Consider the following 25,226-nt stretch of genomic DNA (forward strand, 5'->3'; position numbering starts at 1 on the left):
TTTCCAATATATATGTAACATAGTCAATGACCACACATAGCACACTTCTGTTCAATATTACCCTGATTTTAACAGGGCAAGAAATCAAGACATGACCGTCCTTACCTACAGGTTCACAGGAATCTGGGGCTGTCCCTTTAGCCTAAGTACATGCCTATCACATTCCCTGCTCTCCTTTGTGAATCTACCCTGCCAGGATGAGTCTTGGTTGCCCACCAAGTTAACTACCTAATTTATAAACACAAAACTTCTTCACCTAAAGCCTTCCTTCATTCTGCCAGGGATCCAGTATGAAAAACAAATGGCTGAAGTTAGCGTACCACATTTAGAAAAGGTCTTTCAACAGCTACGTTAATAGTGCCTTGGCACATTACCATCATCACTGAACAGACTGTCTTTGAATAGGTCTGGCATGATGTCACTGAAGGTACAATTCAGCCATCAGTCCAGAATATTATTCATCTGAAGTGACTCTACAGCATGCTAAGGAGCCCTGGGTCCCCAAAACTACTTATGCAGAAAACATGCAGAGTATTGTTAAGATCTTCGTTTACCTTGACATTTCTAAACCTATAAAAAAAAAAAAAGCATGACAAAAAAACTGCCCCATAAAAATGAGAAAACTCTACATAAAATGTATTCTTATAATAATTCTCAAAACATGCAACGCAAGTCCAAGATATTTCACAACATGGCAGGCATAGAACAAAATAAGCCGCAAAGCCACTTTTCAGACACATGCCAATAAACGTATCATTCCATGAAAAGACAAGCCGAGAATTCTGGAAGTGACAGAGTGCAGTGGTCAAGTTGAAACAAATGGAAAGTCACATTTCACTGCATGCTTCCCCACATGACGCAGATGATAGAAATCAAAATGGACATTATTAAAAAAAAAAAAGTGGGTTATTACTGGTTTTATTCACTGAAGGTGGCGATCAATTTAAGGAACAGGATCAAACCAAACTAAATCACAACAAAGTCATGCTTTGCTATATACTGGTGACACCCAGACTGTTGCCTTCAGGTTCAGAAATTTGAAAAAAAGACAGTTCGTCCCTTTTCTGTAAACCTCTTTTATTTTTGTTCCAAAAATAAGATGTAAAGCATCTCACTAGCTTAATGAGACAAAATATTAAGACAATATACCTTAGCTGTTTTCCTAAACAGATCTTTAAAAAAAAGTCTCCCGTGTTTCTGTGAATGCTGAAGCATTTATGTTTTTTAGTTCATCTGTCTTAAACTTCCACCACTGTTTTCAAAAGCAAACGATAGAGTGTATGTTCTGGGCAATAAGGAAACAGAAGACACCTAAGGATATTCTGGGAAGTAAATCTAGCGGAAAAAAAAAAAAATCAAGACGGTGGAAATAAGAATGAAACGCAATAGAGTCAAATTTTTACTCCCTGTAGCTTTGCTGTCTACTATAGTAACCATCAGCCAAATGTCACTATCTAAATTTAATTTAAAGATTCTGTTCCTTGGTTGCACTAGCCACATTTCAAATTCTCAAGAGCCACCTGTGACCAATGACTCCCATATTCTAGAACACAGGGTCAAACAAACATTCCCATATCACAGAATGTTCCACTGGGTGATACTTCTCTATAGCATGACATAATGAGAAAAAAGTAATGACGACTTTGGAAGGTAAGGAAGCAATGCAGGCCAAGCAATGCAACTGTGTACATCAAACTGCATTTATGGGGCCGATAGTATGGGGCTGAAACTGTCACCCTGCAGCATCAGTTCTTTCCCCCCATATTCCCTGACCTCAAAGACAGATTAAACAAGTGTAACTCATGATACAATTTTAAAATGAAGGCTCCGGAAAAAAACCTTCCAATTGGTTTATAGCAAATCTCCCCCCAAAATGAGCTTTCAGGCATTATTAGGTTCTGTCGTTTAAGTATCAAAGAGACAATCATGTATTTCAAAACTGAGTCCACTCAGAACGGGTTCAACACCTCAGATAGCTCCATCCTCCCCCAAATTCTGACTACAAGCTACTTCCCCTGTTACCTCCCAGGCAGAGGTGAGTGTCTCCCCAATGCTGGATATTCAGGTCGGGCTTCTAGGTGCCCGGCAATGGGCTGATGCCTCTTTTAGACCAGCATGACCGCCCAATGCCTAGAAGTTACTATTACCTTTTAGTACTATGGTCATGTTTAACCTGCAAACCTTTTTTCTCAACTACCATCTGAATAAAAAAATCGGAAACAAGCAATGAACGTTTTTAAAGTCAACTGCTTCTAAGTTTCCTCCTATTTACTAAATCTCAACGTTGAAAATTCTCAGGGATTCGCTAAAGCCTGTGGGCGAAAGGATGACATGTGGCTTTTAGAACTATAAGATCTGTAAACTGAGGCACACAGAGAGGAAGGTAAGGAAGACAGAAAAGGGATAACACTTCAGGTGTTTATTTTCTCCAATAAAATATAAGGTATCACCAGCATTCTACAAAAAAGTACCCAATTTTACTTTAAAGGTCAACTGGAATATTAAAAAAAAAAAAATTCCTTTTAATAAGATAGGGTTGGCCCATCATTTGCCAGGAGTCAAATACTCTGGAAAGCCTGAAAAAGCAGTGTACATTCTTTACCCACAAATGGGTAAGACCTCAGTGTTAAAACTCAAACACTTCAGACCATTAACAGAGGAAAGACACCATATGCACAAAACAAGTGAAGGTCATTCCTATTAAATACAAAAAAATTGCCAACACCTTTAGGCCCATTTTTAAATGCAGAATAAAGTCCTGGCTCATTTAACCTCCCCAAGGTACCAAGATGGCCGTGGACAGAAGCTTTGTTCCACTAAAGAAATGAAAAGGATTTTTAAGGTTATTTTTAGAAAAAGCTCCCAACAGGGGTATGTCAATTTTCTTCAAAAATACCCTTGTCATGTGGATGGACAAAAGGGAAGCATTTCTGATCGGAGCCCCCTTTAAAAACACCAGCCCTCACTTGGAATTTAGTCCTGTTGACCTTTTAAGTCATTCAGCCAATTTGTCCCCTTTCGAGAAAATTTTGAACACTTGACCACTGATGTTTAAGAACTTTATGATAAACAAGGTTATTAGAGTCAACTCTAATACTATGCTGCCTGCGGCCACACAAGCAATGAAGCATTTTCTACCTCTCCACCCCAAAGATCTCCGTTGTGACGCTGTGAACAATGAACAGAAAGCTGGATTTAGAATTTAATTTCAAAGAGAAGATTCACAACTTGTTAACAAAAGATAAAGCAGCAACTGTGTCCTGTGCACAATTCTTGAGTTAACAGTAAGAAAATGTTTTTGTTTTTTCCCCGCAGCACATGTGGTTATTTATGAAACCCTCGCTGTAAAGCATTCATGGAGCGGACGTTGGCGCTCAAAATTAATCATTGTTGGGTCAGCCCGTTAGAGGCCCAAACCCTATCTTATAGATTCGTATTTTTAAACAGTCATATCTCCGGTAACTGTTGAAAATACACAGCCACAGCAAGCATCTTTTGTTTGATTTTTTTTTTTTTTTTTTTTTTTACTGACATGTATCAACCTTGTAAATAAACATTGCTAAAATGGGCTGTATCTTCCTGACAAAAAGAAACACAAAATGGGGGGAAAGCTTGCAGAGGTGACCCAAAATGTATAGTTAAGATGGCTATTTTTCTGTAACTGAATGTGTTACTGTGTTGTACACACAAACCAAACCTGCCTTCCCAGGCACCCTTTTATTGTAAAAAATCTGTCAAATCTCCCAGGCAATGATATTCAAAAAGGGCTGCGTGAGCCAACAGCGTCCGCCACATCTGCCATTTTCAATTTTCCAAGAGCCAGATTAATGAAAAGGAAACAAGTGAAATTAATTTTAATAACAGCTGTTATTTCTTTAACCCAATATATCCAAAATACCATCACCTCAAAAGGTAAGAGAGTTACAAACTACTGGAGGTAGTTCCTAGGTGATCATCATTCTAAGTGTTTGGAATTCGGGGGATGTTTTATGCTTCCCAGCACCATCTCAGCTCAGACGAGCACATCTTAACTGCTCAAGAACCACACGTGGCTGGCTAGTGGCTACTGTTCTGGGCAGTCCTGGTCTAATCAATCCCTTTATTAAACCAGTGGCAAAACTAATTTTTAGAATTCTACTCCTCCCACACCAACTGCTCAGAATAGGACTTCCTTCCCAAGTGCATCTAAATGAGGAAAAATAGAAGAAGAAAGCTGCCAAGAAAAAAGGGGGGGGCATTACTTCCCTATGAATTTCTTTCTGAATCTCTGCAAAGAAAAATCAGAGGCAAATGCCCCATACATGGAGGGCAGCATCATATCTGTCATGTTATGTCATGTCATGTCATGTCTACTCATTTAAAGCTGTTTTCACTAGGAGAAGGGCAACCCTGAAATCCACCTTCATTTGATAAAAGCCTCCAGGAATGATTACTACACTTAGGGTCTCCCCACCCTCTGACTGCTTTCTTTGTACTCGTTCATTTGGTCCCTATGCTTTTTTTTTTTTTTTGCTCCCTATGCTCTTCTTAATGAATGACTGGGTTCTAACTATGAGGTTCCGTACAGGGTCAGGCTATATGCTTCTCAAAAAGGAGGGACAGATCTATCTTGTTCATTCCTCTTCAGCATTTAGCAGCATCCGGCAATCAGCAGGTCAATGACATGTGTGTTGACTGAATGAATGCAAATGAACACAAGGTAGGGAACTTCAGAGTGGGAGAAGATACAGCAGCTGACATACAAGGACGGACCACCCAAGGTGAAATCCCCTCTACGATGTCTGCAAAGGGCTGTCACTCACCCACTGCTTAAAACAAGGACTTCAAACATGGGCGGCCCCAAATGCTGGGTGGGTCTTAGTCGACTATGCGTCTTGGCTGCCCTATCCTATGCTGAGCCGGCATGGAGTTTTTGAATAATTGGAATTAACTGCCAAGGTTTAAGACAGATGACACATCAAAACCACTGTCAGGGTTTTTTTTTTTGGGGGGGGGCAGTAATCTGACAATCTGGCACCTCCATACCCCTATGATAATGAAATAGTGCCAACTGCCAAGCGGCTCCTGCCTGGTTAGACAAGGCGTCCATTCTAGTCCACAGAACCAGGCACCGCTATCTCTTAACAGGAGAGGCCTGGAGTCAGCTGGCTGCTGCTACCTGGGCTGCTGGTTTTCTTATGGCAGCTGACTTAGTGGGAAAACCAACTATTTACAGTCTCTGTACCAAAGAAGTATGACGAAAGAGGTTCCTGTATTTATTATGCCTGGGGCCAGCTTCCCTAATGTATCTGGTCCCTGCAGCATGGTAAATCTGAGCCCGCACTGGAACACTTCTGCGGACAGGGGGCTAACAGTCTCATCTTAGGAAAGCCTGTGGTGTTTCTTTTCTTTTCCCCACTGAGCCTGAGATCTGCATTCCTCCTTCACTCACTGATCTGGAACCTCTGCTGTAGACACCCAGTTTACTTTCTCTTTCTCTAGACAGCCTTCATGTTCTGCAGCCTCTCCTGCTCCAAGCTAAATATACTCTCTTATTTCCTGAAACTGCCCTTCGAAGTTTTCTAACTCCCTGCTTTCTCAGGACATGATACAACTTGACAGGGTTCTTCCTAAAGGAGAGCCAGGACTTCTCAGTAATTGCATTTCTGATCTTGAAGGTGTAAAGTGCAGTGGAATGGATCTCTTGTTCTTGGGGAGGAAAAGGGCCACTATTACTGAGTAAAAGCCATTCGAGTAGGCTTTATAGAAATCTTGTAGCTGAGGTCTGTCATGCAACAACCACTCCACATGTATTTACTAAACATCCACCAGGCACTATCTAGGTGAGCTCCTAAATTAATTATTCGTCTGTATTTCACCCAAACTCCGTAAGGATCATATATAAACACCAACCAAATGTTAAGATTAGAAGCCCACATAAGATACAGGATTTCACAGAATTATAGAAATATTAGTACATAACTAAAATTCCTTTGAATGCTGTGTGCTAAATGTTAATATACAAAAAGCGAATTCCCTTGGTCAACCAACTGGGGTTCTGTCCCTAACCAGCCAATGAGGATCTAGCAACAGATTATGTTTTCTCTGGAAGGCAATTTCAAGCTATTGAAACCTGTCTTTCCCCCTCCTCCCAGTGCCAGCTAGCTCCTAGCAGGGAGGGAAACCTACAAGTGATGACTTCATAATAACCATGACCCTCTCTGACCTCACACTCCCTGCATCCCCAGTCACTTCATGCTCTTTTTTTAAAATATATGCTTATAATTTTTTATACATGCAAAACAGCTTCTAAGTGATTCATGATTACCATTTAAAGAAAAATACGTGTTTTTAAAATGGCGTAATACTGCTCTTAGACCAAATCCACTTTTATCCACTGTCTGAGGGAGCACAAAGACAAGATTCCATGTCACAGCGGGGACCAAGAGAGACAGCATTGGCTAAATGCAAATGAGGGGAAGGAGATTCTAACAGGTTTTTTTTTTTACATGTAAGATTAAAAATTTATTCCTGTGCTACAATAGGGAGAAATAAACAGAGTGGCCTAAAGGATCAAGCTTAAAACCTCCAAGCCCAAACTGGGCAGAAATAAAGGCCTGAAGTCTGGGGCTGATGGCCACTCACGTCCTCTCCTAATATCCCTAACATGACGCTGAGATATTTCTACCCAAACCTCGGCCTCCCCTTGGTCCTCACTGATGCTGTTGGCCCTGAAATTCCCAGTGGCCCTCTTCCCTGGGATTTCAGATTCATTTTACTCTATCTAACTCCTGCAGTGGATATCCAGAAGGAAGAAAGTAATACCACCCCAACCGGAAACAATTTAAACTCTAGCTGTATAAGAAAGATACAGGGTGGGGCACCTGGGTGGTCAGTGGGTTAAACCTCTGCCTTTGGCTCAGGTCATGATCTCAGGGTCCTGGAATCGAGCCCTGCATCAGGCTCTCTGCTCAGCGGGGAGCCTGCTTCCCCCCTTGTCTCTGCCTGCCTCTCTGCCTACTTGTGATCTCTCTCTCTGTCAAACAAATAAATAAAATCTTAAAAAAAGAAAGAAAGAAAGAGTATCTGTGCTCTACATGTGGATCTACTCCCATCACTCCAGAATTCTACCCCTACAGAACATTCTACACAATATTCAAAATCCTGATTTCAAACAATGGATTTAAAGTGGCTGAAGAAGAAAAAATCCTCAGGTAGAACAAAATGACACCAAATAACTCATCTCAAAAGCCTTCTACGAATAGTCATTATGGCATATTCATTTACACAGTACCATAGACAAAGGATTCCCTAGTAAGTACTTCTGTGGTCCATTATTTCATCTCTCATATAAAGGACCCCAGAGGATCAGAACACCCCCTAAGATACAGACGATTATTAAGGGGTCTAACACAAAGCTGGTGTTCAATAACCCAGTTTAACCGCATACCAGGAGACAAGAGAAGTTCATTCTGACATGGGAAAAAAGGGAAGGGCTCCTTTACACCTAGTTTTAAATTTACCCACCCAGAAAGACCAACCCGCATAATGGCAAAAATAATTTCCCCTCCACAGATATCGCTGAAACTCCCAGGCCCCAAGCTTCTACCACATACCTGGTCTGCTAATTCTGTCAATTTTGTCCATGCTAGGGGATGGGAGCCGAAGTCGAGGACTGCTCTGATTGGAGTTGTCCGATCCCACGTCATTGAATGAGTCATCATGGGTCAGTAAGAGTTCTTTTACACACTTATGACAGATACTGTGTTGACAAGGGAGAATCAGCGGGTGGGTGAACAGCTCCTTGCATGCTGGGCAAATGAGCTCTCTTTCGATATTCTTAATGGTAACCTTGAGGAAAAGAGATCAGAATCAAAAGCTCTCAGTGGGCGGAATATATTAACGCGCTTATACCTCTTGGTTAAGTACGTGTGTGTACCATGCCCAAAGGAATGAAGAAACAGTGTATAATCTGAAATTCCTTTCCGGCAATGAAATTCCCAGACCACTGGCCCCCCTCAACACCCACAGCCTAGAACTGAAGGGACGCAGACATGGGAACACTGAAGTCAGAGAAAAATCAGCATGAAATATGAGGGGATCGTAATATTCCACCAATTACGGAGTTACTCAAATCATAGTGAACTCACTAATTTAGGACATCTGACACATCCAAAAAGTAGATTACTTCAGTAAGAGTTAAGAAGCCAGCACACTAAGGATAAGGCCATGTACCTTCCGGGCACAGTTAACCCTGTGGCCAGACAAGAGGGGGCAAAAACTCAGTTAGCCAGAATGTTCATGGAAGCCTCCTTGAAATCTATTTACAAGCTGAATCACCAGCAATCTTCTACACTAAATGTGACCAATTTTCATATGCTGCAACTGTAATGTAGTTAAAATGCTTGAGGATCTCTTGCTGCCTAGCAAAGTGGTTATCTTAAAAGCACTTGATGAATATTGAAAGGAATGGAGAGGACTGGAAAGCACCATTTTAAGGGCTCTCAGTACTACCGGCTTGCATTATTTTCCAGGAGAAACATTCAGTCTCTTGTAACAACCAAAAAGGTTTGATGACCTCATACTCCCTTTTACCACCCTCTCCATATGCAGTTCCCCCGCCCCCACCCCAAAAGGCAGGTGCTATGAATCTATATTCAGCCTTCTTGTAGCTTTACAGTCCGATTTTAAAGTACTCCTAACCCTGTACAATCATTTCAATTACTGGAGCTCCACAAAAAATTAGAATTGAATTAATTCACTTATTTTAATTAAATAAAAATGTATGCTCTTCTATTCCCCCTCCAGTGACACTAAAGGCTTTAATAATCCTTGACAATAGCACTACATCCAACTAGCTTTTCTCACGGTCCATGGCCTTTCCTGTGTTTCTTGCTGCATCATCCAATAAATATTTCATAGAGGCCCACATCATCTCAGGATTTTATTAAATTTGGAAGACCACCACACTTCACAATTCACGGCAAAGAAAATAGAATGTTCACATCCCATCCCGTTTCACCGAGAATCTGACACCTGATTCAAAGGAAAAAATATCGTTCTGAATGTCCAAAGTAGGTTCAAAGAAAAATTCTGTTCTGAAGGTCCGAGACAGATTCCCATTTGATGGAAGGTGTACCTCCCAGAGGAAGATCCCAAATCATTTCCTTCCACCTCTCTGGTACACAGAAGCAGGGCATAAGCTTTCTAACCACAACAGATACGAAGTAATTATGGCCCAAATGAGTTTTCATTTTAGAGCCACTAAAAGAAAGGGGAGGCGGCGGCTCCGACAATCAGGCTGTCTCAGAATCCACGGGGTTCGACGGCAAACGAGCAACTAGGAAAGAACCGCAGATCGGAGCCTTTCCAACAAAACCTCTTGCACCCCGACAGCGGCCAGGGCCGGCCCGCCTCCCGCGCGCGAGCCCGAGCCGGCGAAGCCAGGGAGGACCCTGCGCTCGCGGCGACGGCCGGCCGGGCTGGGCCGCGCCCGCGGGGGTCCGAGCGGGACCCCAGCGCCGGCCCCACAACGCTCCGGGACAAAGGGGCGGCCGGACGCGCGCCCCCAGCCGCGACGGGCGGCCGACTCCCCGAGCCGAGGCAATCCGACAGCGCGGACCCCACGCAAGAGCCCCGCCCGGACGCCCCGAGGTGCTCAGGTGAGCGATCGCCGCCCCCGGTCGGCGCCCCCTCGCGGGCCCAGGGGCCCCGGGGTCCAACCCTCCGAGGGGCGGAGAGGGGGCGCCCGGATTTGCGGAACCCGGGGCGCGGAAGGCGAAGAGGAAGCGGGGCCACCACACGCCCTCCCTCGCTCCTCCGGAGAAGAGGCTCCCTCCGGCTCAGGGCGGAGGAGCGCGCGCGCGGGGGGCCCCCGGGGAGGCGCCATGGGAGCGTGAGGCGGCGGCCCCCGTCGCCCACTCACTCACCAGCGAGTCGGAACCGTCCCCTTCCATGGTAGCCGTCTGCCAGGTGTCATCAACGGCGGGGTCCGAACAGGCGGCCGTGCGGCCCGGGCAGGGTCTGGTGGGCGGGTCCCCGCGGCGGCCGTGGAGCCTGGGCTCGGAGCCGGAGGGCGAGCTGGTGAGCCGGACCCGGCCAGCGGACCGACGCGGCGAGGAGCGGGGCGGGCGAAACACAGGCGCGGAGAGCCGAGCGCGCTCCCTGCGACGGCCCCGGAATCCCGCCCCGCGGCCGGCTGCGGCGGCGGCTCCTGCGGACTGCGGCTGGGCGGGCGGCCGCGCGGAGAGACCCCGGCGCCGACGCCGCGGAGGGGCGGGGCCGGGGCGGGGCGGCGCCGTCGCCCGGGCAACAGCGCCCACCGCACAAAGGGGGCGGGGCGGCGCGCGGCGGCCGGGCGAGCGGGCGGGGCGGCGGCGCGCGCGCCGGGCTCCCGGCTCTCGCCGCCGCCGCCGCCGCCCGGGCCCCGCCCCCTCCGCCGCCGCGGGCAGCCTCCGAGGGGCGGAAGCGAGGGGGCAGGGAAGCGGAGGGCGGCGCCGGGGCGGGACTGGGGTGGAGCGGCCGGCGGGGCTGCGGCTGACTGCGGCCCTGGCTGCCGGCCCGACGCGGCCCCTCTGCGGGTCCTCTGGCTTTCCCTGCGCTTCGGCCAAGCATCCCCTTCAAGCCGCATTTCCTGACTCTAGACGGCCGGCGGGGGCAGGAGAGCCGCGCGCAGGGGAGGCGAGGACCGCCGCGAGACCCCGCCCGCCGCACCCCCTCCCGGGCCGGGGCATCCCCTAGCGGGTCCCCGTCTCCGCCCTGCTCTTCCTCCTCCTCCTCCGGCCCAGTGCATCGGGAGAACTTCACGTCCCTAACGGGTCGCCAACCACTCGTATTCGGCTTCTGCTGTGACACCCCCGGGCGCGGCGCTGTCACGCACGACACGTTCTCGCCAGGTGGCGCGGGCTTGGGGACCCGAGCCGGCCACGCGGGAGCGCCCTCCCCGCCCCGCACCCTCCAGCCCGGACAGCCGCCCTGGGGTGCCCCCTTGGGGACGGAGGGCGCGGGGCCAAGGGGCGCCGCGGGTCCTGGGCTGCTCCGACACGCGGTGCTTGGCGGGCTCAGGGACCAGCTGCGCCACATGCACCTGCCGCGACTCAAGCACCTTTCTTGTGTCTCGTTTCACCGCGACCCGAAAACAAATCACCTGGGACGGCTGGACGCCGTAGTGTGGGACCCGCCACTGCCTTCCCGGCTGGCTGACTCCACCCTTCCCTAGAGACCGAGAAAAGGGGAGCTCTCAGCAGCTGGGGGAAGGGACCTCAGCGGCATCCCAGGAATCCCGGTCAGGTGTGAAATGCTGCCCACTTTTATGTTCTACTTGGGAGACGTGCGTCGCAGGGAAGAGTTCCCACCGTCTTCCCACAGCATGGTCAGCCCGGTAGCCTCTTCTCCAACCCGGCAGTGAAGGGACCATGGCAATGGTCTTGAACGGAATGCCCTCGGTTCACCCGGGAGGTGTAGAGAGGACGAGCGCCTTGCTGAGCAAGGACTGGACTATTCTGATCCGGATTAATGCCCGCTCTGAGGCCCCACATGCTGGAGTTGAGGCTGTTTCCTTCCCACGGGTTTTGAAACATCCTAATCCAAAGGAAAATAATAAAAATAATGCCTGCATCATTTGGTTACCTGTATTACATACCACACCATGTTCCCATATAGTTTTTAAGAGACTCAACCATTAAAAAGCATTATATATCAGTCTTTGGTTTTTTAAATTTATTTAATTTCATGGTTTTTTTATTAACATATAATGTATTATTTGTTTCCAGGGTACAAGTCTGTGATTCATCAGTCTTACACAATTCATAGCGCTCACCAAAGCACATACGGTCCCCAGTATCCATCACCCAGCCACCCCATCCCCTCCAACTGCCCCTCCAGCAACCCTCAGTTTGTTCCCTGACATTGGTCTTGTTACAGTTTTCCCCTCCCTTCTCCTGTGATCTTCTGTCTTGTTTCCCAAATTCCTCTTATCAGTGAGATCATATAACAATTGTGTTTCTCTGACTGACTTACTTCGTTCAGCATAATGCCCTCTAGTTCATCCACGTCGTTGCAAATGGCAAGATTTCAAATTTTGATGGCTGCATAATATTCCATTGTGTATGTATACCACATCTTTATTCATCTGTGAGACTTCTAGGCTCTTTCCATAGTTTGGCTATTGTGGACATTGCTGCCATAAACATTCAGGTGCACGTGCCCCTTTGGATCACTACATTTGTATCTTTGGTATAAATACCCAGTAATGCAATTACTGGGTTGTAGAGTAGTTCTATTTTCAACTTTTTGAGGAACCTCCATACTGTTTTGCAGAGTGGCTGCACAAGCTTGCATTCTCTCCAACAGTGTAGGAGGGTTCCCCTTTTCCACATCCTCGCCAACACCCATTGTTTCTTGACATGTTAATTTTAGCCATTCTGACTGGTGTGAGGTAGTATTTCATTGTGGTTTTGATTTGTATTTCCCTGATGCCGAGTGATGTGGAGCACTTTTTCCTGTGTCGGTTGGCCATCTGGATGTCTTCTCTGCAGAACTGTCTGTTCAGGTCTTCTGCCCATTTCTTGATTGGATTATTTGTTCTTGGTGTTGAATTTGATAAGTTCTTTATCGATTTTGGATACTAGCCCTTTATCTGATATGTTATTTGCAAATATCTTCTCCCATTCTGTCTCTTGTCTTTACATGAAAAACCCAAAACACTCCACCCCAAAACTGTTAGAACTTATACAGGAATTCGGTAAAGTGTCAGGATATAAAATCAATGCACAGAAATCAATTGCATTTCTATACAACAACGAGGCAGAAGAAAGAAATTAAGGAGTTGATCCCATTTACAACTGCTCCCAAAACCATAAGATACCTAGGACTAAATCTAACCAAAGAAGCAAAGAATCTGTACTCAGAAAACTATAAAGTCCTCATGAAAGAAATTAAGGAAGACACAAAGAAATGGAAAACGTTCTGTGCTCATGGATTGGAAGAACAAATACTGTGAAAATGTCTACGCTACCTAGAGTAATCTACACATTCAATGCAATCCCTATCAAAATACCATCAACTTTTTTTTTCAAAGAAATGGAACAAATAATCCTAAAATTTATATGAAACCAGAAAGGACCCCCAATAGCCCAGAAGAACAATGAAAAAGAAAACCAAAGCAGACGGCATCACAATTTCAGACTTCAAGCTCTATTACAAAGCTGTCATCATCAAGACAGTATGGTACTGGCACAGAAACAGACACATAAGTCAATGGAACAGAATAGAGAGCCCAGAAATGGACCCTCAACTCTATGGTCAACTAATCTTCGACAAAGCAGGAAAGAATGTCCAATGGAAAAAAGACAGTCTCTTCAACAAATGGTGTTGGGAAAATTGGAGAGCCACACGCAGAAGAATGAAACTGGACCATTTCTTTACACCACACACAAAAATAAGACTCAAAATGGATGAAAGACCTCAGTGTGAGACTGGAATCCATCAAAATCTTTGAGGAGGACACAGGCAGTAACCCCTTTGACCTCAGCTGCAGCAACTTCTTCCTAGAAACACCACCAAAGGCAAGGGAAGCAAGGGCAAAAATGAACTATTGGGATGTCATCAAGATAAAAAGCTTTTGCACAGCAAAGGAAACAGTCAACAAAACCAAAAGATATCAGTGTTTGTTTTTAACACTGGTCTTTGGGTTAAATTATTCCCCTCTGGCTGTAATCCCGCATCAGCCCACCTGAAAAGGCTTTGGTCCAAAACTAACTAGTTAATTGATTAAAAGAGAATAGAAGGCTTCATTAACATGAGCTAAAGATTAAACTTGTACAGACAACATTTGGCTGAAAATAAATTCGAAAGCCCTCCTTCCATTATGCAAATCAGATGTCACTGAGATACCATTTTCCACCTGATTCTCCAGGTTCAAAAATAATCTTAACACACTTGGCCAGAATGTGGGGAACTAGGCACATTCAAGCTTTTTCGCAACATTGTAGTTTGGTAGAGCTAACTGGAAGGGAAATTTTGCAAATCCTATCAAAAACTTTAAATGCGTGTACCTTTGACTAAGCAATTCTACTTCTAAGAATTCTCCTACTGAAAGGCTTGCATGTATGCACAAAAACCTGTACAAAGATCTTGTTGGGGCCTTATTTATAGAAACTATCATCCATGATGTCCAACCATACCATGAAATACTGTGCAGCAGTTAAAATAAATGTACTGATGAGTAAGGATTTTTAAAACATCGTGTTAGAAAAGGTAAAAAGCCATAGATTCTCTATGTTACCACTTTGGCCAAAAAAACATGAGACAAGTATATTAGCTTATATAGGAAAATTAGTAAATAAAATAAGTCTCCAACATAGAACACAAAAAAATAGCAACAGGACTATAGAGAAAGGGCTGGAATCAGGTGTGGAAGACGCTTTTCACTCACACTTTCTGGCATCATGTGTACTTTATATGTGCATGTTTTCCTTCTGGAACATTTTTAATGCAATTTACATAATTAATCCATAAATGCTTTAATACATGGTCATTTAAACTCTTAACCCATGAAGTTTTAAAAGCAACAGGGGGGAGGGGCACATTGCTAGGAAGAGAGCAAAACGTGTAAACCACCATTCTAAACCATTTTGCCACCTCTAGTCATTTCTACCTCACCCTCCGCCCTCCTCCCCCACCCCTCTGGTTGCGAGGGTTTGAGTCATCTCATCAACTTCTCTCAGCACGCATACAGACCAGCTTCCCAGTTATCAAAGATACCAAGATCTTTCCCAGATCTTTCCCAGTTCCTCAAGTTAAAATCCTGTGGGTTTGGGTTTTTTGGTTTTGGGGAGTTTTTTGCCGTTGTTTTTGTTTTCAATCCTCCTCTCTCCTTCCCCTATACCTCTGGCTAGCCTTCAAATCCTCTTGTTTCTTCTCCGATCCTATCCTTTCTCATCCTTACAGCTAATTCCCCTGCTCAGGTCCACTCCCCGTGCCTAGATTACAAGAACAGCCTACCAATTGGGTATTTACAGATGACTTTCCATATGGGTATCACTATCCCTATAGCTCTATTTGCCACAGGGGCAGGGTAAGCTAAGGTCCTAGACTACAAGGAGCTTAGTGTGGGGCGACAGCAGAGAGGGCTCTACGTGCATGTGAATGACTGTATCTGAATGCTGGTATGCTGGGGGGCAAGAGACAGAAGGGGTGGTGAACTTGCAGTAACAGAATGAGTCTCGGCTAGTGGATAGTACGGAGGGCCTGGGATGCCTCGCTTCTCTTCTGAAGACTTCGGGGAGCTTCTGAAGGCTTTTAAGTGGGAATGATGTGAGTGATCTGTATTGTTGGGTTTCTTAAATCATTATTCTCCCAATCTGCATTGCTAGGTACCCAGGGTGATATCCCTGGGTACCTACCTGGTACCTATTCCTAGTTTGGAGTACCCTAGCATCTCCTCTTCCAAGACTTTCTTCTTAAAAATACGGGTCAAGGTTCGACACGGGGAAGCCTTACTCCACACCTGCGAGCGCTCCCGGCAAGTCCATGACCTTCAGCACGCTTGCCTACATTATCTCATGCCCCTGTTGCTTAATTGCTCCTCCCTCATCAGGGAGGCCTGAGCTGGCTTGCATCTGTCTATCTCATCAAGTCCAAAAGGTCAGGGAAGGATGTTGTCAATTTCCCCCTACTTCAACTGCCAACAACTGGCCACACCCCTGAGACACACACACACACACACACACACACTCACTCTCTCTCTCTCTCTCCCCCCCCCCCCTTCAGGTTTGGTAAAGGAACGGCTCACTAAGTGTTCTGTACCAGACATTTAAAATGTAAACCTGTTTCCCTTTAGGCTACCCACTACTCGCTAAACTGACCTGGTCTCTTTTCATACTGACTCCTGTCACCCACCAAGTGACTAAGTTCCTGGCAAAGTCAGCTCCCCCCAATGATACATTATTTCAGTCTCTGCTGGGCACCACCACTGGCTCTTAATCTGTTTCGTCTGAGATCAAACAGCCAGGGTACCTTTTTGTGGGTATGTCCTCAATAAGAAGTCGCAACAAGGGGAGGGGGGCCATATCCTCCTCCATGTTGCCCCCTGCTGGGGACTCCTAGTCATTGGACAGCCCAGGGACAAATGATTAGAGCCCTTGGAGTTAAGGGAAACAAGGGAGCCGGAAAGGAAATCAATCACAGGGGTTCCCAGCAGATTGGCACAGGCGCTGTCTACACGCTGGGCATCAGGAGGTCAGAGGTGAAGGACAAGGAATAGTTAGTGACCCAAACCTCGGACAGTTCAAGCTTACCGGTCATAACGTGTTTCTATGGGAACCACCTCAGGGGAGAGGAGTCCGGCAAGGCAGGAAGTTCAGATGTCCATTGCCTCGCCAAGCCTACTCATCTTCCAGACCTAGAGCCTCCTCCCTCATTGGTCTTGTTTTCACTGATGAGCTCCCCTGATTCTGAACTCCTTGGGCACTTGGAGTCTTTCCACTCAGTTGAACACGATTACATACTCTCATTTCGTACATGAATGTTTGATGTCTTGTAAGCCTTATCTTCCCAGCCCCTGAAGCTTCTGATTGTTTGTTTGTTTGTTTGTTTGTTTAAGAGAAAATCTGGGGCATCTGGGTAGCTCAGCTATTAAGGGTCTGCTTTCAGCTCTGGTCGAGATCCCTGGGGCCTGGGATCCAGCCCTGCATTGGGTTCCCTGCTGGGCAGGAAGCCTGCTTCTCCCTCTCCCACTCCCCATGCTTGCATTCCCTCTCTCGCTGTGTCTGTCTCTGTCAAATAAATAAAATCTTTTTAAAAAGAGAGAGAAAGAGAGATTGAGAGAGAAATCTGATAGACATTTACTTACTAAACAGCACCATAAGACTGGTAATTTGAAATCTGATGAGAAGAACACAATACTGTCTAGCAGACATTTTTCCATTAATGGCAGGAGTATACTGGCTTTATCACTGGTGGCAAAGGGGTCCCTTGTCCAGCCTGAGGTGAACCACAGTGGCAGTATTTAGAGATTGTCCGTGGGTCCCCTTTGACTATGTTATTCCTGCACTTGGGGTTGCTAGGTTTAGCAAAAACACAGGACACCCAGATAAGTCTGAATTTCAGACACATAATGAATTTTTTTTAGTATAAGTATGCCCCACACCTGCACCCCAATGTTTATAGCAGCAATGTCTACCATAGCCAAACTATGGAAAGAGCCTAGATGCCCATCAACGGATGAATGGATAAAGAAGAGGTGGGGATGGAATATTACGCAGCCATCAGAAAATGGAATATTACGCAGCCATCAGAAAATGAAATCTTACCATTTGCAATGACGTGGATGGAACTAGAGGGTATTATGCTAAGTGAAATAAGTCAATCAGAGGAAAACAATTATATGGTTTCACTGATATGAGGAATTTAAGAAACAAGACAGAGGAGCAGAGGAGAAGGGAGGGAAAAATAAAACAAGATGAAATCAGAGAGGGAGACAAACCATGAGAGACTCTTAAGCACAGAAACAAACTGAGGGTTGCTGGAGGAGAGGGGGTGGAGGGATAGGGTAACAGGGTGATGGGCATTAAGGAGGGCACTTGATGGAATGAGCACTGGCTGTTCTATGCAACTGATTAATCACTGACCTCTCCCCCTGAAACTAGTAACACACTCTATGTTAACTAACTGAATTTAAATAAAATAAAATCAAATTTTAAAAGTATGCCCCATATATTGCAAGGGACCTACTTACATTAAAACAATTATGTGCTGTTTATCTGAAATTCATATGTAATTCTACATCCTGTATTTTATCTGGCAACTCTCTATGTCCCCTTATTAATAATCACAGTTTGGAAAGAGGTGTCTCAAAACCTAACACTGTTGTCATAGCAGCTAGATGTAACAACTTTCATGAACTGAGGACCTACTGTGTGCCAATACCAGGATGAGGAACTTTAAATAAAATATTCATTTAATCCTGGCAATAACCCTGTGAGTAGGTATGATTCCCTTCAGTGGAGCCATGGACCAACCACAAGGGCTCTCCACCTCCACTCAGGGGTTAAGTACCTCAAGGTCACATGACTAAATACCAAAAAGCCTTGACATTCAAACTTGGGTCTCCCTCCAGCATCCCTATTGCAATGCCCACCCACAGGTGAAAATACAACATGTCATTTAGTTGCATAAAAAATATGATTTAAGCATTATTTGACTAAGTAATTTAAGATACTCTTTTTCAAATTATCTTTTTAGGTATGGTAAAAAAAAAAAAAGAGGAAAATTGTATTTACGAAGCTAGCTAGTTTCAAATATTGCTAAAGTCTACATCTTCTGCGCGCCTTTCCTACCCTCCACCACGCACACATCTCACCCAATCCCAAGATATAAAAAAAATATTTTAAAGAATACTTTGCAGTGGACCCAACCTTAGTATTACCACCCAGTTTAGAGTTCAGTTGTGTGAGCAACTACCTATTGAGCCCTCTGAAACAGATCATTTGGTGGTATTTTTGTTTTGGTCCCAGGAGACGCTTAAGACTTTCCATTAGTCTAGATTTGAGGATCTTCTCAATCTAATTCGTTCAGAGTACAAGTATGTTCTTGCTTTAGAGTAAATTTTGTTTGTGGAAGTTCTTGAACTTTTTATGCCCCAGAGATGTTCGAAGTTGGACGTAATAATTCACCAGATTATGGAATCACTGCCTGTTTCTCTACCAGAGTTAAAGGAAAACTTTCCAAAGACTCTCTCATTTTGCTCAAACTATTGCACACCTTGGAGGTGTCCAAACAGTTAACTACTGAACTATGGAGAACAAGTGGCTATTTTTACATAAATATAAGTATGTTAAATTGTCTAAATGTAAAGGGGTATACTAAATTTAAATTCCTCTATGTCCCTGTCATCAAATCTTCATTGGATGATTCCAGAGGAGGATGTAATGGTGTGAAGAGAAAAGGTGAATGAAGAGAATTTAAAAAAAAAAATTAATAAGCCAAAACCTTCTAGGGTCCAAAAGTTTGAAAACACAGCTTTGAGTAATCCTAGGTACTGACCACCGATTTGGAAAGGTCTCTTTCAGTCCAAAGAGGTGAGCTACAAAAGAAACAAAACATCCAAAAAGTATCTTCAAGAAATGGTACAAATTTCCCTGATAGGGAAAGACAAGGAAGTCCATTTAGGTTGATTTTTTAAACCACTTGAGAATTATCCTAGGCATTCACTATACTAACAGGGTATTGTCTGAGGAGCAGAAAGACCATAATGGTTGAGATCCCCCTTGGACTTTAAATATTAAAGTTCATCATCACGGTAGAGTAAAAGAAGCTGACCAAGTAGGTTGATCAAGTTTGCTATTTGGGTTTAAGGTTACGCTAAGATGAAAGGCTCACTCCCCACATTCAGAAAACACACAATAAGCTAATTTAATTTGAAATAGACACACACGAGAAAACTGCGGCCCCTGGGGAAGGCAGGGTTTTGGAGGTGGGAGTAAAACTGCATTTTTTACTCTGTAAGACTATCTGTAAAGTCTGGCTGTTCTGCAACAAGCACGTGTTAATTTCGTCAAGTTTTAAAGCCCTGGGAGAAAAGTGAAAGACGTCAGGGTGGTCTCGACTTCTAAGGATGAGAAGGGAGGGGAGCAGAGGAGGAGGGAAGAGAGGACTGGAGGGGAGGGGCGCAGGACAATTCTGGGCTTCTGCTCTCCTAATTTAACTCGGGGGCCTTGGCATCCTTCGAGCTGTTTCACATTATCCTTTATACTACAAACCTGAACTACGGAAGGGGAACCTAACTTCTCAAAGGAAAATAAAGCGAGTCAGTCTCAAAGCTCTGCTACTCCCTAGCGAATCCTGGACACTCACACACACACAAGGAGGGTTTTAAAAGGAGTCAGGGCGAAGGTATGAAGAGCGTGGGCAGGGGAAAGGGCAGCGGAAAAGGGTTAGGAGACTACTCCACATCTCTGGCTCGCACCCCATCAAGAAAGGCAGAGGGAGGAACTCACTTCTTATGGGGAGAGAGCCTACTTTCCAGCCTGAGATTTCAGAGGGACACCTGGCTCTCTACGCTGACGATGCTCCTGTATTTGCTGCGGGTCCATTGCTGAAGCCCTAGCAAAGTGTGTCTACCCATAGAGCCCACCACTGAGTGCGTGTTCAGTGAGAGAAATTCGGTGGAGGAAGCCAGGTGATTCTGCAAATTGTTGTTTCATTACAATAAGGATATTGCGAACACACTGGTAATTCTGAGAGGTCTGGTTTTGGTTTTGTTTACCTGATTTTATCCAAAGTTTTAAGGATTCCCTAATGGTTCTGCCCTAGCTGCGCACTTAGTGTTTATGGGAAGTTCATCTGTCTGCTTAATAAAACCACCTGCGGTGAACACTGCCGATTCCTAGATCCCACCCCAGAACCATTCCCAAAGAATTTCAAGTTTTGCCTGTACAGAAGGAAACTCTTAGCCAACTAGTGCAATTCTGACTTACTTTGAAGACTGACCGTGGCAAGCCTGAACTCGCCTCCCAGTCACCCCATTCCTGGCCCCACTGAGAGTGGTCCATTTATTCTGTAATCAACAAAAGGCATCCTCTTTCCTCCCCACCCCTGCCGCACCCCCCAGAGCTCCTGGACAGCCAGGGTCCTGCTGATCGCTTGAACCACTGCTTCCTTCCGGCCTTCTCCTTTCCTCAGGGTCAGTCCTCCCGAGGGTGGACCAGGTTATGGCACGCACCCCAGGTCCGGGGGTGGGGTGGGAAGCTGCTTGGGGCGACGAGGAGCTTGGATGTGGTGGCCCGGGTGTCCCCATGCCTGTGCGATCAGCCCCTCCAGGGTCGGAAGAAAAGTGGTAAGCGGGTCCTCCACGTGTCCTTCTGGTCCCGGGGTGCAAATGGCAGGGGTGGCCCAAAGCACAACCCTTATCTTCGAAGTGCGAAAATAAGCCTTCTATTTATCCCGCGTTTGCAGAACAGGAGAGAGCATTCTGGACGGCGCACGGCTCTCCAGGACACTTGAGTCCGGGAGTGCATTAACCGCTACCCAGCTCGGGGAGCCGCGGGAATGCCCGCCCGGAACCTAAAACCGTTCAGCGGAGTTGGGGTTGGTGAGGTGTGAGCCTCAAGTTTCAGAGGCTCACACCAGGGCTGCAGAAGCACCCTTCTTTCTGACGACCGCACGCAGGAAGTCCTCTCCTCCCGCGCCAGCACTAGCTTGAAACCCCGGGGGCACGGGGCAAACGCAGACGCCGTTTCTAGCTTCCCCGCCGGCTGCGAATCCCGGCTGAGGGCGCCCCGTGGAGCCTTCGCATTTTCTGACACCTCCCGCCCGCACACCACTTAGAAGCCTCCCTGGGGCAGTTTCTCGGAGGCAGCGCGGAGGCCGGCCTCCCGCCAGGCTTTCTGTCTGCCGAGGCGCCGGGCCACCGGGGCCGGCCGAGGGCGTGGTCGCGAGGCGCCACCGACCGCGCCAGCCGCGGCTTCGAACCCGGTCCGGGACAGGTGCCGGGCTGAAACCCCGTTCCTTGGCGTTCCCCGTCCCCTCCGAAGGCAGGCGGCGGGCGCCGTTCTGGGCCTCGGGCAGTGGCTAGGGACCTGGAAGGAGGGCTGAAGACGCCAAGGCCATGCTACCTGGGGTTCTGCCCCTGTTTACCCGGCCTACGGTCACCCTGCGAGCTGAACCCGACTCCGCCCGCCTGACGAACCATCCGCTATCCGAGCCCTTCTCCCCGCTTCGCGCCTGGACGCTCGAGATCACCCACTCGAAGTCACCACGCGTGGGCAGCCCTGGGGGCGTCGAAGAGTGCCCCCACGGCCACCGCCCTGCCCTCCTGTCCATCCCCGCGAGCTGAGCTCTCGTCCCTCGCCCTCCCGGGAGGCCCCCCGCAGTCGCCCAGCTCGCCAAGTCCCCTCGGCTCATTTCAGAGATGCCGCGCGATAAAGAAAAGGCGGCCACTTTGCATCCTGCAGCTGCTGGGACGCCCTGGCTGGGAGCGCGGACCCGGGACCCGGCCCCCTCCGTCCGCGGGCGCTGGAAGGGACCGGGACGCCCACAGCGACAGGCCGGGTAGCGCCCGGGGTGGGAGCCCAGCCCGCGACGCCGCGCGCGCCCCGGCACTTACCTTGCCCCTGGCCAGCAATTCCATGATGTAGCCAAACTCACTTATCTCCTCCGACTCAGACATGGTTGCGACCCTTCACGGACTCTGGAGGACCCGGGCGGGTGCATCGAATGTGTTCTTTTCCCGCACCCGCCCCCCCACCCCGTCTTTGCTTTATTCTGAGTTTTGCCAAGCGCCGCTTGCAGGAGGCGGTTCACGAGGAAAAGTGAGCAAGCTGCGGGCTTAGCCCAGAGCGCGGCTGGGTGGGCTGGAGGCCAGAGAGCGCTCGGAGGCAGCGGCGCCCGGCGTCCCGGGCTCCGGGTGCGGCGGTGGGGCCGGGCCGCCCGGTAGCGGAACAAACCAGGGCGGCGGCGGCCGCGGCCGTGAAATGCGCACCAGGCGGAGTCCGCCGGCGAGGCCCCGCCTCCTCGGGGGTCGCGGCCCGCGCGCCTCCCGCCCGGGGTCGGGCGGCTGCGGAGACAAACAGCGACACAAAAGCGGGTCGGCTGCCGGCCGGGACACCACCCCCGCCGCTCCACCCCAGGAAGGGTTAACGCGCTCCCTCCGTGGATGCCGGGGAAGGTGGCCCTCGGGAGCTCCCGGCGCGAGGACCGGGGAAAAACCCCATCCCACTGTCTGGAGGTGCGAGGCCGGGCAGCCTGAATGCAGAGGAGGCAACAACAAAGGATCTGGCTGCCGGCGCCGGGGGGGAAAAAAAATATGCGAGGGCCCAGGAAATGGCAACGCCGCATCTCAAGTCAGCCTTCCTGAAATCCAATAGGTAACAAAGCCCAAACCCAGCGCTTCTGAGATGAGAACAAATACAAGGATTGTATTTTTAACACTCTGAGTGTGTAAGGGCGATTGTATCTCCGTATCCTCCTGATACTCGACTTTCCCTTAATTAAAGGAAAAAGCAGGCACCGTTTCGGCCAGCAAGGCTCCTGCCCAAACACTGTCACCCTTAGGGACGACGAACTAAGTCACTTTTCCAACGACTCGGTTCATTAATTGAGTTAGGCATTCGGGGCATGTCTCTCACATTTTCTACTTCTTTTTCAAATAGCAGCTCCCCTAGGAGGCTACCGCCAAAACGGTCTGTCCGTCTTCTCCCTGCTCCATTCATACCTGACAACCTTAGCTTCCCTTGAAAAGAAAACTTGGGGGGCACCTGGGTGGTTCAGTGGGTTAAGCCTCTGCCTTTGGCTCAGGTCATGGTCTCAGATCCTGGGATCTAGCCCCACATCGGCTCTCTGCTCCACGGGGAGCCTGCTCTCTCTGCCTGCCTCTCTGCCTGCTTGTGATCTCTCTGTGTCAAATAAATAAATAAAATCTTCAAAAAAAAAAAAAAAGAAAGAAAGAAAAGAAAAGAAAAGAAAGAAAGAAAAGAAAACTTGGCTTCACAAGTCTGCCTCGGGTCTATTACCCCACTGTAGGCTCTCTCTTATCTCTCTCAAAAGGAGGAAAGTGATGAGGGCTTGAGATTTCCTCCCCACAAAAAAAAACAAACAAAATCTGCCAGCCATCCTTGGGTGAGACATGAATAGGAGACTGACTGCAGAAGCAAAAGCGCTCTCCTTCCTGGGTTGGCAGAGGCAGAGGCTGGGCCCAGCACTGGTGGGCAGGATAGTGTATGCAAATGAGCCATTGTGCTGACACACAGCAGTTTGGGACACTCGATAAGACACAGGGGCTTTTCCTCTTTTGCCTCTTCTTTCCCGGGTCATTTTCCAATTTCTCTCTTCTGGTTCAGCTATGTAACAATTTCCTCCATGCACATCTCCTCAAAGCTCCAGTAATGTTGGTCTTGACTGTACACCTCCCAGACCTTTGCTATTTCTTCCTTGTGTTCCATTCTTCTAAGAGTGGCTGGCAGATGGCCTCAAAGCAAAGCAGCAGAAGATAAGGTGCTGGATATTCCTAGCTGGGGCTCAGCGGGACGTAAGACACCATCATAATACTTCCTGCTTGGAACCTTCTTGTCCTTTTCAAGTTCTGTAGAACCTCCTGTGTGCTCTTTGCTTCTAAGAAGAAAACTAGGAGCACTGAGAGTTGAAATAAGGCCGGCAGCATTTATGGATGGCTTCTTCCCTAATATTAGCAATAGCCGACAGATGACCAGAAAGAAATACTGCTCTCGAAGTGCAAGTTCTTCATGCCTAGAATGGATGGTGGCACATGATAAAAACCAGCGTTAGAACTGAACTAATCTTAATGTCTGCTCTACAAGTGAGAAGGAGGAAAGAGACGAAGAGGGCATACAAGCGCCATGTTCCCTCTTAAAAAGCTTTCCCTCACACCCCATCGGATGACTTCCACCCGTCCCTCTTGAGAACTGGGTCATATGTCCAGCCCTAGCTTCAAGGAAGGCTAGGATGGTGATGATTTCACTCTGGGAACAGGTAAACAAAATCAAGGACTTGTTAGTGAAGAAGAAACAGGTATTAGGTAGGAAACTGTTAGTTCCTGCTGTCTCTCAGGTAAATCCCTTTGACTTTCTGAGCTTCAGTTTTCTCTGCTGTCAAATGACTCGTTTTGAACCAACTGGTCTCCAACCCGTCTTGCTCTTAATGCTGGGATCTCTGATCTAAGGATCCCTGTGCCATCTGGCAACACTAGCTGCCACTCTTTTCCCTGAAAACAGTTGCTATTATAAAAGGTCTGTCCACCAGATCATTCGCTACGAGGAGATATTTCAGGGAAAATATCCCTCTCAGTTGCCTGGATTCCTGCCCAAGACCAAGACCAGGGGGGTTAGGGGGTTAGGGGGTTGGGGGTAGGGGCAAGCATCTTTGAATTGCTTGTTGCAGTGGACCCAAACCGACTTGCCCTTAAGAATTCAGAAGTTACAACCTGGCAGGGTCCTGGCACTTACTCAGATACCTGGTGGCATTTACCCCTCTGGATTGTCGACAGCGGGGGAGGCACTGCGGAGCATTAAAGAGCTTTCAGAGTTGCCCGGCATACAAAATGAAGACCACACTGAAATCACTCCTGAAATTCTATGCGTGGACTTCAAAGGCACAGGGACAGAGAGTCAACAGGTACTAAGCACAAAGCTGCTTTATCATTTCTTTTCTAAGAACAAGTGAAGGTTAATACCATACACGCTGGTTTCGGTTAAGCCTCTTTCCCCCAAAGGAACTAAAATTAAGGAAAAGGT

General features: G+C 47.4%; 1 protein-coding gene across 8 annotated transcripts in view; it reads right to left on the minus strand.

Moving 5' to 3' along the window:
• Positions 1–22,147, minus strand: part of TRIM36 (tripartite motif containing 36) — a gene marked incomplete at its 5' end in the record, with an annotated part of 46,377 nt that extends 24,230 nt beyond the window's left edge. For 2 of the 8 annotated variants that reach the window (XM_080804561.1, XM_080804557.1), the window contains 2 exons: positions 7,596–7,830; positions 9,909–10,008. In XM_080804561.1, coding sequence (XP_080660687.1) covers positions 7,596–7,830; positions 9,909–9,935 — 262 coding nt within the window. Of the gene's footprint in view, positions 1–3,117; positions 3,169–7,591; positions 7,831–9,908; positions 10,009–22,084 lie in introns of those variants that run through there. The other 6 variants (XM_080804556.1, XM_080804554.1, XM_080804560.1 and 3 more) reach the window with 6 other exon arrangements.
• Between the last annotated feature and the right edge of the window lie 3,079 nt (positions 22,148–25,226).

This window comes from Martes martes (genome assembly GCF_963455335.1).
Source record: "Martes martes genome assembly, chromosome: 5".
Classification (NCBI taxonomy): Eukaryota; Metazoa; Chordata; class Mammalia; order Carnivora; family Mustelidae; genus Martes; species Martes martes.